At 43.0% G+C, this 17,591-nt stretch overlaps 1 protein-coding gene across 2 annotated transcripts in view; it reads left to right on the forward strand.

Moving 5' to 3' along the window:
• The first annotated feature begins 3,219 nt into the window (after positions 1 to 3,219).
• The window catches only part of LOC129714397 (uncharacterized), a 32,254-nt gene continuing 17,882 nt past the window's right edge, over positions 3,220 to 17,591 (forward strand). Inside the window, exons 1-5 of one of the 2 annotated variants that reach the window (XM_055663976.1) lie at positions 3,220 to 3,583; positions 6,334 to 6,447; positions 12,416 to 12,508; positions 13,278 to 13,376; positions 15,375 to 15,473. In XM_055663976.1, coding sequence (XP_055519951.1) covers positions 3,463 to 3,583; positions 6,334 to 6,447; positions 12,416 to 12,508; positions 13,278 to 13,376; positions 15,375 to 15,473 — 526 coding nt within the window. In that variant the 5' untranslated portion in view covers positions 3,220 to 3,462. The remainder of the gene's footprint in view (positions 3,584 to 6,333; positions 6,448 to 12,415; positions 12,509 to 13,277; positions 13,377 to 15,374; positions 15,474 to 17,591) is intronic. The other variant, XM_055663977.1, reaches the window with a different exon arrangement.

Here is a 17,591-nt window from a genome sequence, read left to right on the forward strand (position 1 = left end):
CTGATCTAATTGAGCAACCGGCTTCTTCAGGGCCTCCAGCAGCCCACTCCACCGACTCAACTGCTCTAACAACTCGACGTCGTCCCATTAACGCGCATTCCCTCGTCTCCAACCGCCATCGCTCAGCCCCCGTGCACCGGTGTGTCTCTCACTGCTGACCGAGAGCGCCTCCGATGGCGCAGGTGGCAAGCCCCCAGCCCACTGACCGGCATCATTTCTTTTTTCCATCCGCCGCCGCTGTCACCATCTTGAAGGGGCAACTCAGAAGACAAAGGAAATGATGTATGTCTCCAAAGACTCAAACACATTTCTACAGATGCACCATTAAAAGCATCCTATTGGGATGTTTCACAGCTTAGTATGGCAACTGCTCAAGACTGCGAGAAATTGCACAGCTGTGAACATTACCCAGTTCATCACACAAACCAGTCTCCCCCCCCCCCCCCCCCACCCCAGCCACTCCATCAACACCCCCCCATCCGCTCTATCATGCAGGCTCAGAAAAGCATCCAACATAATCAAGGACCACTCACACCCCAGTCATTCTCTCCTCTTCTCTCCCCCCTTGGGCAGAAGAAACAACAGCATTAAAGTACACATCACCAGACTTAAGAACAGTTTCATACCCAGTTATCAAACCCTTGATTTGACTTCTCGTACACTACGATGGAATCCCCATCCTTCCAATCTACCTCTTTGCCGTCCTTGCACTATTTTAATCTGCACTCTATCTGCAGTAATAACGCAATATTCTTATTTTCTCTTTTGCACTACGCAATGTATTTGTGTATGGTATGATTTGCGTGGATAGCACAGTCTTTCACTGTATCTTGGTATATGTCACAATAATAAACTAATACCAATTTGGCAGAAAGACACATTACTAGCATTAAGACCTCCAGTTTAAATTCCATTTGGAATGTTTTGGAGGACCAGGAATCCGAGAACCTTGTGTGCCTAGAGGTGGGATGGGCCATTGCAAGAACTTTTTTGCAAAGTTGGAGTCTCAGCACCATCCTTGTCCGCAAGGCGACTGCACTGCTGATTAGATCATCATCCATTTTCTTCCAAACAATGTGTTTGCCAATAAACGTTTGGAAAGTGATGCAGTGGTCTTTGTCAAGGCTCATCACCTTGGCAAAGATACGTAGAAGGGAAAACAAATTACCATTCATTTAAATAACATCGGACTGTTTCCTCCAGACTGTTGCAACGAACATACTATGAGACAAACTCAAAGGATACTGCAAGACTATCAGTAAAAAATACTCTTTCGTTTGCCTGAATCTTCATTGTCCAGTGCAAGGAGCTGTCTACAGCATGATGTTGCAGACGTCCCATGGTCCAGGTTTACATGCTATGTGAGGGACTAAAGCGTGATACAGTCACCAGCAAGGGCTCTATGGGGAAAGACCAGTTTTGGGACCTCGAACCATTTTACATTGAAAGGCTGGACTTCATATTACACTCATTGACCAAGAAATGTTGGTAAAGGAAAAGCAATGCCATGCGATGTAAATCAAATTATTAGGCTTCTACGCGTTTACCACTGAATTTCCGGCAATTGGTGGTCGGGCAACTCCTTCAGCGGGTCGAAATCGCCCCCTGCGGCCGGAGCCGGCAGATCCGTTCCCATAGCTAACTTCCGAGCAAAGCTACGAGAGGAGCTATAGGATCTTTCATGCCGACCGTTCCAGTACCACGATGGATGCACCATCTACTAATCTCAGAGGCCGTGATCTCTGTTGTTCCGGCAAAACGGATAATTCAGCAAAGCTCTGGAACCAAGGGTGCCGGAAAATCGGCGGTGGGCTGTATATTGTGTACTTGCAAATATTATGAATAAATTCATATTTGTGAAAGATACAAGCGCAAAGGCAGTGATGTATCACGCGCAGAGCACCGTAAAATCGCAGTTTACTGCTCATTTTCTCCTTCTCGGCATCAAGTTCCCTTTCCACCCCTCATTTTCTCTTCCTTACCAGGCAGTCACACACATTGACTGCCTTCAGAGCTCTTCGATAACACTTAAAATCAAAATGGTCTTCGATCTGAAATATTAATTCTCTTTCCACAATTTTGTCTGACCTGCTGAGTGTTTCCTGCCCTTTTTTGTTTTTTTTTTATGCACTGACCTGCTTCCCCTGAATGTGATGAGAGCTATTATCTCAGCAAGCAACCCGTGCCAGTGAAAACACATCGACTTTTACCACAATATAAACATCTTAAATTGTGTGTGCAACCATTTTGATATTTGCTTTGCTAACCATTGATTTGTCCTTCGGACAAAGCAATCTTGCCCAACAAAAATAAATACAAATCCAACTTCTAGCGTTTAGTACCTGATATTGATTCATGCGTTAGGTGTGAACTCAAAGGATGGACTCTCATTGTTAACGTAGAAGGCACATGATCAGTTCTCACTCTAGAAGTTAGTACAACATTCCTGGCAAACACTCCAAGGGCAGTACTACTATCATAAGGGCAATAAGGAAGGAATGCCACAATGTCGGAGGGCAGTTCTTCTTGGATGCACCATCATTAAAGCATATCGACACAGGGAACTGCAGATGCTGTTTACCAAAAATAGATACTGCTGGAGTAACTCAGCTGGTCAGTCAGCATCTCTGGAGAACATGGATAGACGTTTCGGGTCGGGACCCTCTTCAGGCTGATATATGCACATTGTCTGAAGTGAACACTAGAGCTGTCATCAAATAATAGTATCCTGGGCCTATATTTATCCCTGAGCGAACTAGACTGTAAGGATACACAAACATGCTGTAAAACGCAGATTGTTGGAGGTAAAACCCAGTGGTTCATCTGGAGCGAAGGAAATAGGTAACGTTTCGGGCCGAAACCCTTCTTCAGACAGTAAGGATATCGTGGCCATTTTCACAAGAGGGTACTGTACTGCGTGGCATCTTGAGTAAAACGCAGAATGTTGGAGGTAAAACCCAGTGGTTCATCTGTGAGGGAATGAGCAGACGAACATTGGGGTCGGGACCTTTCTTCAGACTAGGACTAGATGGGATCTGGCTTGATGTGAGGGAGATGCGTGAGGCGACTCCCCTCCCCCCCCCCCCAAGCTGTCGACTGGGTGCACGGTCGTTGGATGGGTGCAGGCCGTTCGACTGGGTGCACGGCCGTTCGATGGGTGCAGGCCGTCGGGTGGGTGCACGGCCGTTCGATGGGTGCAAGCTGTCGGGTGGGTGCACGGCCGAGGTATGGGTGCAAGGCCGTCGACTGGGTGCACGGTCGTTCGATGGGTGCAAGCTGTCGGGTGGGTGCAAGGCCGTCGACTGGGTGCAGGCCGTCGTTCGATGGGTGCAAGTCCGGGGGATGGATGGCGGTTCATGGCGGGGTGCGCGGGTGCCGAGCGCGAGGCAGAGCCGTTGAGCGGTTCTTCCCGCCACTTCTCGAGCCCCGTCTCGCGCCGGCCCGGACCGCCGTGACGACACAATGAGGCCGGCGTTGGGTGGGAAACGCGCGGGCGGCGGCGCCTCACTGGGGCCCGGGTGGGCGATGGCGGCTTGTGGCTACCTGCTGTTGCTCGGTTGCATCGTGGCCAACCTGCCACTGGGTGAGTGTCCAGCATACCGTGTCACCACAGAACGCAATACAGCCATTCACAAACGGTACAGTCCAACAGTAGGTCCCCGTCTATATCTCTATATCACCCCATTTATCTCTATACCACCCTATATCTCTCTCTATATCACCCTCAATATCTCTCTATACCACCCTCTGTATCACCCTCAATATCTCTCTATACCATACTCTGTATCACCCTCAATATCGCTCTATACTATCCTCTATATCTCTCTATACCATCCCCACATCTCTCTCTATACCACCCTCTACATCTCTCTATATCACCACATCTCTCTATACCACCCTCTACATCTCTCTATACCACCCTCTATATCTCTCTATACCACCCTCTATATCTACACCACCCTCCCCATCTCTCTACACCACCCTCTCCATCTCTATGTCACCCTCTGCATCTCTCTATACCACCCTCTATATCTCTCTATACCACCCCTCCCCATCTCTCTATATCGCCCCACTACATCTCTCTATACCACCCTCTATATCACCCTCCACATCTCTCTATACCACCCTTTATATCTCTCTATACCACCTCATATCTCTCTATACCACCCTCTACTTTCTATACCACCCTCTATATCTACACCACCCTCTCTACACCACCCTCTCTCTATCTATACCACCCTCCACATCTCTCTATACCACCCTCTATATCTCTCTATACCACCTCATATCTCTCTACACCACCCTCCCCATCTCTCTACACCACCCTCTCCATCTCTATGTCACCCTCTGCATCTCTCTATATCGCCCCACTACATCTCTCTGTACCACCATCTATATGCCATCCTCTATATTTCTCTATGCCACCCTCTATCACCCTGTATCACGAAGATAGACACAAAATGCTGGAGTAACTCAGCGGGACAGGCAGCATCTCTGGAGAGAAGGAATGGGTGACGTTTTGGGTCGAGACCCTTCCATATCACCCTCTATATCTCTCTATACCACCTTCTATATCACCTTCTATATCACTCTATACCACCCTCTAAATCTCTCTATATTGCCCTATAAGAATAGTTAGTGCAGGAATTGAGTTCCACTCAGAAAAACCTGGATCATTATTTCAATATACACAACTCATACTGCAACAAAAGCTTTGGTTGATCAATTGTATTCTTCTAACAAGCAATAATGTAATTTAAAAACGAAGCCGATTCATTTATCTGCGATGAGGAAAAGTAGAAACGGTGGCAGAAATATCTCCCTTCATTCTGCGGGTACAGAGACAGTTGATAAGCCAAAGTATGTTGTTTTGTGTTCGTGTGCTAACTGCATTAAGTGTGCTGAACTTTGTTGATTTGCCGACAGCTCTCCCAAATTGCGGAATATACTGTTATCAGTGTCACAATAATAATAATAATAATATATATTTTTATTGTCATTGCACTGAGGTACAACGAGATTTGGAATGCAACTTCCATCCGTTGTAATAACTTAATTAGTTAAAATTTTAGACACCCAGAGAAACAAGATAAAGTGCAAATAGGTCTGTGCTGGGTCGATGTGTGACATGGCTATCCAAGGGAGACAGTTCATGGGGGGCATTCAGCAGGGCCGGTTCAGAGCAGCTATAGCTCTGGGTATGAAGCTGTTCCTAAGTCAGGAGGTGCGGGCATAGAAGGCCTTGTAACGTCTGCCGGATGGTAGAAGTTCGAACAGACTATTGCGAGGGTGTGAGGAGTCGTTATGAATGCTGATGGCCTTCCTGAGGCACCATGTATTGTAGATGCCCTCCAAGGCTGGTAGCTGCGTCCAAATTATCTTCTGTTTTGTACTGTTTGTATTCTGGAGCATATTGATTACTCAAATCACTGGATGCATTTCCGTATTGGTAATTAAACTTTGTTTATTGTGAAAATTTGTACATAAAAACCGAAAAAATTGATGTTTTGCAGGCTGCAAAATGCAGTGAGATATGTTTGCACTTACAAGTTACACCATGCGATTTCATAAAAAAAACACATACCATATTATGCATTGTATTTATTTAAGTGTTTATACAAAAGAAGTTAAATAATTCTGTTTTAAGCTACCTCCACATTTGAATGTGTCTATACTTTGTTTTGAAGCTGATGATCATTTAACTTGATTTATTGAGTATACAAACTATACAGTTTCAGATTAGTTTATTGTCAAGTGTACTGAGGTATAGGGAAAAGCTTTTGTTGCGTGCTATCCAGTCAGCAGAAGGACAATACATGAATACAATCGAGCCATTTACAGTGTATAGATACACGATAAGGGAATAAAGTTTCATACAAAGTAAAGCCAGCAAAGTCCGATCAAGGATAGTCCGAGGCTCACCAATGAGGTAGATAGTAGTTCAGCACTGTTCTCTGGTTATGGTAGGATGATTCAGTTGCCTGATAACAGCTGGGAAGAAACTGCCCCACAATCTGGAGGTGTGCATTTTCACACTTCTATACCTATTGCCTGATGGGAAAGGGGAGAAGAGGGCGTTACCAGGGTGCGGCTCATCCTTGATAATGCTGCTGGCCTTTCAAAGGCAGCATCAGGTATAAATGGAGTCTATAGAAGGAAGGTCGGTTTGCATGATGTTCCGAGTGGCATCCACAATTTGCTGCAATTTCTTACAGTCTTTAGTTCTTGCATTCTATATTTGTAGTCGTCACAGTTAAAGTTAGAGAACAAAGGTTTGCTTACCCACATTTATTTACATGTGTGTCATGATTCCCATACTGTGCTTCATTTCAGCACTTGTTCATCTAAATGAATGGAGAGCTACACCTGAAGAGGACAATCAGAGATATTCTGCTCCAATTTCTATGCTGGAACATAGGAATGAACATTCTTCCAGACTGCATGGAGGTGAGGTATACTACTACAGTCAAACAATGGTAAATGGAACTTTACATGTCCTATTGATCAGGCATGTTGTAAAGTAGTATACTCACTATTTACCTTTGCTGTTAGTTTCAAACCATAACAGTAAACCCTCGATTTAACGGACCCCATGATAACGGATTTTGGTTATAGTACGTAGCAGCCGACGCCATTCCCAGCTCGCACCCTCTCCGCATACGCTTCCAGCCCCGGCTTACAAGGTGCACCAGCGAGCCCGTCTTCACCCACTGCACAGCTGTTGACACGGCTGTTGTGGCACGCGTTGTAGCCCCTGGGGACAGCGTTTTCTTCAGGCCACCAACAGGGCATGTCTGATCACCGTGGGTCTCTCCTTCCACCTGCTGCTGCTTCTTCCTGTCGGGGGAGAGGCCGAGTGGGCAGAGCAACGGCAGAGGCTGGAGTGGGTGGCGGTGGAATAAGGAGCAGATAAAGTGATGGTCAAGAGAAAGATGCGTCAGTTCCTGGGGGTTTCCGGGACCGTTGGGCACGGCACGGCGGGTAGTGGAATGTATCCTCAATAAGGATGGGGAAATAGTTATTTAATATTTAGAATTTAAGAATATTTGTTTTACTTTGAATGATGGGGGAGGAGGTGTTTGTATTGTTTTGTATTGTACATATCATTTTTGTAAATAATTGATTTACATTATTTTTGGTTAAAAAAAAAGCGGCAATTGGTGAGGGGGAAGGAGCCCCTCTGTGACTGAGTGCGTCCTGTTGGTGGTGGCAGCAGCTTGAAGAAAGCACTGCCCCAGGAGCTACAATGTGAGCTGCAACAACAGCCACTTCAACCGAATGGTGCGGCTCCTCTTGAAGAAGGGCTCGCTGGTGCTGACCATTGGCATCAGTGCCAGCTTCAAGGTGAAGTGACACAAAGTGATGAAGTAACTCACAGAGTCAATCTGAAAGGTCCCGATGACTTCGCAATGACTTGCATACTTCCTCAAGTTCAGAAATCTTGTAGCTGGATGCACAACCTGCATATGTTGCCTCCAAGCCTCAAGGTCTCTTGCAAGCCATTGGTAGTCCATTATTTTGACTACGAATTAGTTTTTGTTTGACTTCTACCAAAGATTTTACTTCGGAGTCACGTGAGTGATTCCGTGAAGAACCCAGCAGGTACTGCGCATGCGGCATTATCGCACAGCTGTGCAACGCGGCCAGCGGGAGTCGGGCTAGCTCCCGCATCCAAGGAACGAGAGGTAAGTACTTACCTTAATCGGGCCTTGTGGTTTTTGCTCCAGGGGGAGCAAAGTAGAGAGGCATGGTGAGCGGCCCCCGTTTCGACTCCAGCGTGGAGCCGACAGTGGACGGGGAAAAAGCGCTACCCGGACCGCAAACGCTGCGGACCGCTGCAAGGAGCTGCGCTATACCGGTCCGCTGAACAGCTGTTTGGTAACAGCGGCGGACCGGCGGGAAGTTTAAAAAACCCGACCAGCAGCCCTGCAGACTCCTGACCAGGAGAATCACCGCCCGGGAACCGCCACAACGCCGCCTGGGAAACGGCAGGCAGCCTCTACATGCAGGTAAGGGGAAATCTTACCAATTTACAGGTTCTACAGGAGCCAACTTCCTCCAAAACTGGAACAGGTTGGAGAAGGCAAAATAAGTATGTCTGTCTCCCCAAGCCAGAGGAGGTCATGGAGTTCACCTCCAGGAGAAAAGGGGCACTGGCTGAATGCCAAGGGAGCTGACTCCTACCCCAGTGCTATTGCATTAGCCATCTCCCTTGTCAAGGGATTGATGCAACAGCGGAGTTTGAGCTATGCCTCCTCCAATTTAGCACACCCTTTTGCTCCCTCTTTTGAGGCTAGCTAAGGAGGCCAGGGCTGGGCTGGCTTAAACGCTGGGCAGGCGGACGAGAACAGCAGTATGCCAGGGGAGCAGGATCAGGAAGAGCTACTGGGTGTCGTGGGCCACTACATGGCTCCTCCACGCGACCATCTTCCCAACAAAAGTCCTGCAGGAGCAGGCCTTTCCAGAGGCAAATCCGCAGGCAGCTGGGTCAGCAGACTCGCAGACAAGCAGCGAATTCTACAGAAGGGTCAAGATGTTACCGCCTTTGCTCGCCTTTTCCACGGATTATACTCTCCCAGGATGAGACTATCCCATTGTACTACCAGGGTGCTGACGCCTAAGATGTTCCCAAATTTGGGATACTCGACTGAACAATGGTGCATATAGACCTGCCCGCAACCCCAAATATATGGGGCTATGCAAACCGCTGCTGCGGGAAGAGAGGCAGATAAACCTGTGCGCCTCATGAAGGCAGGCCATGGAACGAGCAGGACATCGCATCCAACACCCAGCTGGCAGCACCCCTCGGCATCCACCAGTGAATCAAACAAGGACTGGTGAAAGCCTGGCGACCGCTTCACTTTACCCCCAAAGTTCTTTTTAGACGGGGCCCAGAGCGGAGCCGTGGGAAGATGCGCCGCCCCACCGACAGCACCAGCATACCAGCAAACTACGCCTTCATGAAAAAACAACAAACATGGAGGTAGGTAGTCTGGTTCCTCCCGTTTACACTAAACAAGGGTGTACTACTAACTGCGTGGGGGGGCATTTACACTTGTGGATAAAGCATGGGATGCTGTCACAAATAACTAAAATATACTCAACAGTCTTAGAGGATAAAAACGAATTCAAATTGGGCATATTACCGCCAGTTCAGCAATGCGCCCAAAGGGCATTTTCTCCCTCTAAGAAAAGAGAAGTGAGAAGGTCAAGCTGAACTAGAAAGGCTCATTACTAAACGGATCATGGGAGTAAACATGAGCCATTGGAATTTGTATCGAATATATTCACCAAAACTACAAAAGATGGTGAATGTAGCATCATCATTGATCTAATATCGCTAAATAAATCTGTTGAGTATATACACTTTAAGATGGAGATGGGTTCTTGTCACTGCCAGACATCTGATCTCCCTAGGATACCTATGGGGAGCATTGATATGGAAGATGCTAACTATCTTATACCCATACACTAGGATCATTATAGATACCTAAAAATTTTTTACCTGGATAATGGATATCCCGGTTAGGGCAACCATGGGAGCATATAGCATTCCCTATGGTCTAACCTCAGCCCTAAACTATTATAAATGGCCATGAAAATATTAAGAAAACAAGCATAATCATGGCATATATTGGATGATATCCTCATATTAGGGGAAACAAAGGGATTAGCTGTGGCAGCAGTTCTAGCTACGAAACAGCTCCCTAAAGCTGAGGTTTATCCCACGCCCAGATAAACCAGAATTGAAGCGTTAACTACCAAGGATTATCTGGGCTTCAATAATAATTCCGTCCATATGACTGTTACTTTGCCAAGGTACTTGGGTCACTATAATCAAATCATGAATGTACCCACTGAACCTATATCACAATTAAGGTGGTGGGCGACATATATTTGGCATAGTTTTCAGCCCTATTATCATCACCAATCCCAACCTGGTTATTAAAAACCGATGCCAGTACTTTAGGCTGGGGAGCAACTAAACTCCATATCCAGCACAGGTAACAGATGGACCAATTCACAAACATCGTTACTACACACACCGGGCATCAACTACTTGGGATTGGTGATCGCCTATTGGGCTAAAAAGCATATGCATTTCAAATGCAGCACGTACATATGTGGTTACGGATTGATAATACTATGGTGGTGGCTTATATCAACCATATGGGGAGCATAATAATCATTATTGTGCAACAAATTGGTCAAACAAATCTGGCAATGGTGTGTCAAAGACATTTTAACTATCAGCTGCCTATGTCCTAGGAAGCTAGAACACAGTGGGAGACACCATGTCACGGGGTAAAATCCATGATTACATTCAATAGATGTCAAACCCTAAATATCTGCTAAATTTATTAAGCAGTTTGAAAGCCAGATATCAATTTGGTTGCACAAGACGGAATCACCAGTAACCCATGTATGTGACTTAGGAACCAGATTAGAGGCAGCAGCGATAGATGCCTATACGCTGGAAGGGGGAATTTCTGCTTTGCCTTCCTCCCTTCTGCCTCATCAGACGGGCACTTCGCAATACAGAGGGATCTGTCTCCGAGATATTGAACGTGCCCCGACCGGCCTACACAGCCATGGTTCCCAGTTCATCACGACACGGTGGGCGAGTCACCTATGGATTTCCCTAGTGGACCACGGTTGTTGACACCCAGTATCAGGCACAAGCCACCCATGCCAGGGAAACATCAAACTCCTGGGTGCAGGGTTTGAATAGACCTTACCAGGGCCGGGGATTATCCAAAGGAACCATTACCACCATGTCGGCATCCCTGCGAACAGTCACTAAAAGCTAACATGGGTAAAATACTGCCACGACGCAGGGACAACGAACTATTCAACCACTGACGTATTGGAGTTCCTGGAACATCTACACCATGACTAAAAGGTGAGTTACAGTGCCGTAAATACAGCATGGAGCGCCTTATCTGCTTATCTAAAACAGCATGTCAGCAGAGCATGGGATCCCATCCACTGAAGGTATGAAGGGCAACTATAATATAAGCCCCAAACACCCAGGTATATACCCATGTATGGGATATTGGTGTGACATTGACATGTCTCAGAGATGGCACCAGCCAGATCCCTCAGCTTGCTTAATCTATGTTTTTAAAAAACGCTCATGCTTATGGCTCTCGTACACGCTCACAGAGTCCAGTCACTCCATAAACCAGACTGGATAACATGGTGATTACCCCAGACGCATCACGTTAATATTTAGGTCTGGTAAAATCTAACTCGCAGGTATATGGGACTAGGCGAGATTATGAGTTCGGCACGAACTAGTAGGGTCGAGATCGCCTGTGTTTTCCGTGCTGTAGTCGTTATATGGCTATATGGACCAGGAACGCCCAATTCACTGGTGGGATTCCGGGCCTACCCACCAGAGTCCAGGTTGAGTGTGGTGACCCATCTACTACTATATATAGACACAACCCACAATCTTAGAGGGAGAGGAAAGCCTATGGGTCAACCACAGTAACCCAAGACGGGGTACGAGCCAAACCACTCCAAGGTGGCTCAAACAGGTACCGAAAGCTGCCGGAATAGATAATAATACATTTAATCCCATTCCACTAGGGCAGCATTGGTATCAGCGGCTGAACGAATGGACATCCCGGTTGACCACATTTTCAATACAGCAGAATGGTCAAGGGAACGGCGTTCAGAACATTTTGTTTTTATTATAAACCGTTGATAAACCTGATTTAATTGCAGGAGAATATTACAAACTGCAATATTAATTTAAGCTCAGAGGAGCTCTTTTATGTTGTTATTGTTAACAAATACCTTTCTGTTTCTTTTGAAAGCAGATCAACTGGTTGATTACGATAACACTTCCTCCCTCATAAACTTCGGCAGTGAGTGAAATAAAAACTGTTACACGGTTTGAAATCACAGACCTTTGAAGTCTTCACGGAATCACTCACGTGACTCCGAAGTAAAATAGTTAGATTAAACGAGTACTTACCAGTATGAAGTTTGATCTGTATTTTATGAGGAGTTACGGTGAGGGATTAAGTGCCCGCCGCTCCCACCCTCATTATATAGATCAAGCTAATAAACTGATGTCTCGTGATCTTTACTATCTTACTTCAAATATTGTGTCTATTCTGTGATTCCACACCGCTGCTTCGAAGTATGCCGCATGCGCAGTACCTGCTGGGTTCTTCACTTAATCCCTCACCGTAACTCCTCATAAAATACAGATCAAACTTCATACTGGTAAGTACTCGTTTAATCTAACTATTATATGCCATGGTTTCTTTGTATATTGACAGCTATAAGATCCTACATACACGACTAAAAAAAACAATGTCATGTGCTGTCTTGGGGAGTTATCACAGTGAGCTGCCACATCATGTGATATTTGTTAAACTGACATTGTTGATTATTTCAGACCATTCAAAGAAAGTGCTTCCATTTCCCAAAGCAAAGCAGCAGGAAAACAGCCAGTCACTTATTCGTGGAAGACGATATTACACAGTTTTTCGTGAGTAACAAAACGTCACAAATGGAGTATTTATTATGTAAAGCATAACTGTTATCTGTCCATCATAATCTTTTGTTGAGGCATTTGTGAGCAGGGATGATTGTCATGATTTATGAACAAAGCATAGGGCAGAGATTCCAAATTATGGATGAGATTGTTCTATTTTACAAATATGTGAGGTTAATAATTATTATATTTATGGTGATGGATAATAGTAGGTAGAGAACAGGAGAAATTACACTGTGAGACAAATGACTACGATAAAGAACAAGCAAAGCTTATGATAAATAAACAGCGGTAGACACAAAATGGTGGAGTAACTCAGCAGGATAGGCAGCCACTCTAAAGAGAAGGAATGGGTGACGTTTCGAGTCAGTCTGAAGTAGGATTTCAGCCCGAAACATTGCCTATTTCCTTTGCTCCATTGATGCTGCTGCACCCGCTGAGTTTCTCCAACACTTTTGTCTACCACCCATTTCTTCTCTCCAGATGCTGCCTGTCCCGCTGAGTTACTCCAGCATTTTGTGTCTACCATCGATTTAAATCAGCATCTGCAGTTCTTTCCAACACATAAAAAAACAGTGGTGGTAATTCATCATTGGGAGTATTAGAAATTGGGTGTCAGTGGTCCTCTTCATTATGTTCCATTATGGTTAATATATTTTTACTGTTATTTTTTTTTCACTTTGTATCAATGTCAAATTTGAACTTGATCATTTTAACATTTCTAATACTACAGTTGTAAAATATCTCTTTGCAAATCCTCTAGGTAATCAAGAAGGCATATTAGATGAAGAACAAAATAAGAAACGTAAAGAATATTATATACCTGTACCTCCATCAAGACTGTCTCCGCACGTATATCAAGGTGTGTAAAAAAATCCAAGATTCTGTAAAGGACAGTGTGGTAACGAGGCTTTTGTGATTGTAGGTGCATGGTTAAATAACATCCTCAATCTCTAGGATACAAAGATGATTTGATTTTCTAATAGAATCTCAAAGAGGATGAAGGGTGTTATAATGGAGGTCTCTATAATTATATTAGGTTTTGTTAGAGTAGATAAGGAGTAATTTCAACATAGGAGAGATCAAAAACAGTGTCAGTAATATAAGATCATATATTAAGTCATATAGTAGAGAGAGGACATTCATTTAGTTCTCTTGGAGCTTAATCACTACTTTTCTTAACTTTAACCCATGGTACTTTCCTCACAGCATCTTTCCATGTCCCTTTCAAAAGCATTGATCAAATCTACTGCTCTAACCTTTCACACAGTCTATTCCAGATTATTACAGCACTTTGCTTCTTTAGCTAGTTACTATAAATCTTCATTTTAATAAATGACATTTTCAGATTACTCAATCAAACTCTTTAAGTTTTCAATGCTTCACAGCTTTCAATCACAGATCTGTGAAGTATTCCAGACATGTATTTTTTCCTTGTAACTGAAGTTCTATATCTGTGTACCATTCTGGTAAATATATTCTCCACCCTTATATGCCCCTGTCCCACTTAGGAAACCTGAACGGAAACCTCTGGAGACTTTGCGCCCCACCCAAGGTTTCCGTGCGGTTCCCGGAGGTTGCAGGTGTTTGCCGGAGGTTGCAGGTAGTGGAAGCAGGTAGGGCGACTGACAAAAACCTCCGGGAACCGCACGGAAACCTTGGGTAGGGCGCAAAGTCTCCAGAGGTTTCCGTTCAGGTTTCCTAAGTGGGACAGGGGCATTTTATGCTTTCAGTTGTAAGGGAAACCAAAATTTGGACCATATGATAAAGATAGTTATAAAACCAATAAGGAATTTAGGGGAGTTTCTTTTATCCAGAAAGTCTTTAGTATAGGGAACGTATCAGAAATAGTTTATTTTTTTTCCCCTTCATTCTTGGAATTCGGGTGTTGCTGACATGTGAGCATTTATTAGCCTGCTATTGAGATGATGGTTGTAAACTGCCATCTTCTGCTTGCAAGAGATCTTTGCGTAGTCAAAAGAATCCACTCAGATTGCACAGTATTTTTTAATACAGGAGAACATTTGCAATCAGTTTGTAGCAAAGTCCTATAGTTGTAGAATAAACCAACCCCAGATGTAATCACTCCACCACTAGCCACTGCCAACATCTTAAACTATGGAATTACTTCCCTAAAGTTTTCTGCTTCTCTACCTTCTTTCTTCCTTCAAGACCCATCTAAAAATCTACCCTTGTTCAAATTTGTATTCATTTATCCTTAGACCCCCATGTGGCTCAGTATCACTAATATTCTATGAGATGCTTTTGATTTCATTGCTCCATTAAAATACTTTGTAAAGTTGCTATTACGAATGCGCCATGTTTTTTTAAATGCATCTTGAATTGTTAATTTACGCAGATTCTTAACTTGGGTCATGATTGACACTCTTCTTGTTATGTAAACTGTAATCATTATTGAATCAAAGACAAGTCAAAAACCATTTCATAAGATTTGCATCAAGCAACGTTAAGTTTAGATACATGTCATCTCAGCAATTGACAAAGACTCATGCCTTAAGAACTTTAGAGTTACCATTGCACCAAATCATGGATGACAGCTTACGTGGGAATCAAAATTATGTTCAAATATACTTCAAAATATAATATAATTAAGTGGTTTGATGAGATGAGGCATAATTCTACAATACAGTAACAATGATATTTACTGAGTACCTTTAATGTTGCAAAATGTTAGATGCATTTCTGAGGAGAGATCTTGGTCAATTAGATTTTCTAAGGAGAATTATTGCCAAATAAATGAGTGCAAGACTTTAATGCACAAAACTGGAAAGCAAAGTAAAGAAAAAATGAATAAACTGCAGAAAAGTTCTGATGTGAGTTTCAAAATATTTATTTCTAGAAGCAGTTTATCCCAGCGAACAGCAAACTATCAGATATGGAGTCAAAGATATTTTAGTTCCTCAACCTGACATTGGAGTCCCTTCTCAAATATATCAAGGTTTGTAAATAAATATTTTCTGGTATTTAAATAAAGTGACAAAAAATATTGATAGAAAGTTGAAGATTTTGTAAGTTTGTAGAAAAATTGCAGACCTGCGTTGTGAGAAAACTGTTCAAAGAAATAGAAATTTGAATGGGTAAAATGCCTCTACAGACTAAATCCTAATCGTAATTATTTTCACGATTAGAAAATAAGGGTAGAAAATAGATGTGTCCTTTTAACTAAAACTTAAAAAAGGATTGACCAACTTTATCACACGGATAGGCATCTGAGTTTGGCAACACTTGATGGAGTTTTTAGCTTGCCATCCAAGCGTAAAACTGGATGGGAGATCAGCCCCCCAGTGCGGCAACTATGATTTTCATTTCCATTGGGTTCCATTAAGGTAATACCTGCTCACCAATAGACCAGTGCAGTTATGTAACACAGCAGTAGTTATCAAGTCCGAAACATGTCCAAATTCTAAGTCCCATGTCAGGTGGTGCATTAATGCACTGAGCTGTAGGGTGAGCAGCGTGGCATTCCTGAATGAAGTTTATTAATACAGTAGCAGTGGATCCTACAGACCAATGTTCACTAAAAACAGGAATCTGAGGGCTCATAAGAAAAATGTATCAGTTTGAGAATGAAGCCCAAGCATTCCCAGACTGACAAGTATTTTTCACACAGGATTTTCTTTTTTTTTTTTAATAGCTATAAATGTATTTTAGGTACTGCAAGCTAAAAGTATTAAAGGCTTATTATTGCATAAGTGTAAATAGAACCAATTGCTTGTCAATTTCAGTAGCCACCCATGAAACTAGCAGCCTGTTTTCTTCAGAGACAAGGGTGACTGATTACTTTGGGGATGTTACATGGAAAAGGTTATTTTTCTTTAGACTTTTTTTCCCCAAGGCAGCTTATTTCTGCTTGTCAATATGCGAAATGACTTTTAGGTTGTTCCCAATAGAAATCACTTTATAACCAATTCACGCTATGTAATACAAATCGTGTTTCCTAATTCATTAATCACATTATATCTGATAGCATTGTGGAAACACCTGTAATGGCAGAACTACCGGCACTAAACTTCAAAATAGTGTATGCCTTGGAATATCTTAGGATATAAAATTGTACTTTTAAGCTATAGTTGTAGCCAATTTATTAAATTAGAATTCTAGTTCGGTAAAAAAAATTAATTGAAATTCCTGTTTTTATGCAAATTGTGGATATTATTTGTACTTTAATAAGATTTGTCACTTAGCCAGATACCTATCTTACGTGGAAGAGTCATAAAAGATGTCAGAAAATTCCATATTCACACTGCTTGTTGAAAACTAAAACTAGTGAACTAGACAAAGAAAATGTGAATAGATAATCGGACTGGATTGTGTTGCTAGCCAGCCGGTGATTCTGTGGAGAATCAGTGGCAATCTGATATTGACTCTTTTATTTTAATATTTTAATTTCCAATCCTGAATCTCATTTCCATCGCTAAAATCATAACTCTAGAAGTTTGACATTCCAAAACTTTGAGCTTGTGTGATTAGCTCAATTCTGACTTCTGTTTGTGGTACAGGTATTGTGGAAGCCAGGTAATTGAAGGAAATGAGAGGCAAAATCATGCAATTTGTGAGTGGTAATTCTTCAACATTGTTATAAGATGTACAAAAGTTAGGGAAATAAAATGTGTGTTTTAAACTTTAGTTTCTGTTTTTTAATTTAAAGATACTTCCATTTGAACTTCAGATATTTGGAGTTTAATCAGGGTTTCACTATGTTTACGATATCTACATCGTATATTCAAGTCGACTTTAAATTAAAAAAGGAAATTCATTCCGGCGATTGCACTCTGATATTTTAATTGAACACATGGCAAAGAGCCAAACTATGTGAGCTGAATACAATCAGATTACAGAAACTCACAGTGAAGATTGCACAAGGTTTCACGATGATTTAACCAACTCATGTTCTGGTTAAAGAGGAACGATCTAATGCTTGGTGATTTTTTTCCTCACGTACAAAGGAAGAGTTGACACTGCTATAAATAGTAGATCACCACATACTAGTTATCTTGTGATAATTTTTAAGTCCTGTAGCTAGTTTCTGTATCAGTTTGGTATATGGTAATTCCAC

This window comes from Leucoraja erinacea, chromosome 39, assembly GCF_028641065.1.
Source record: "Leucoraja erinacea ecotype New England chromosome 39, Leri_hhj_1, whole genome shotgun sequence".
Lineage (NCBI taxonomy): Eukaryota > Metazoa > Chordata > Chondrichthyes > Rajiformes > Rajidae > Leucoraja > Leucoraja erinaceus.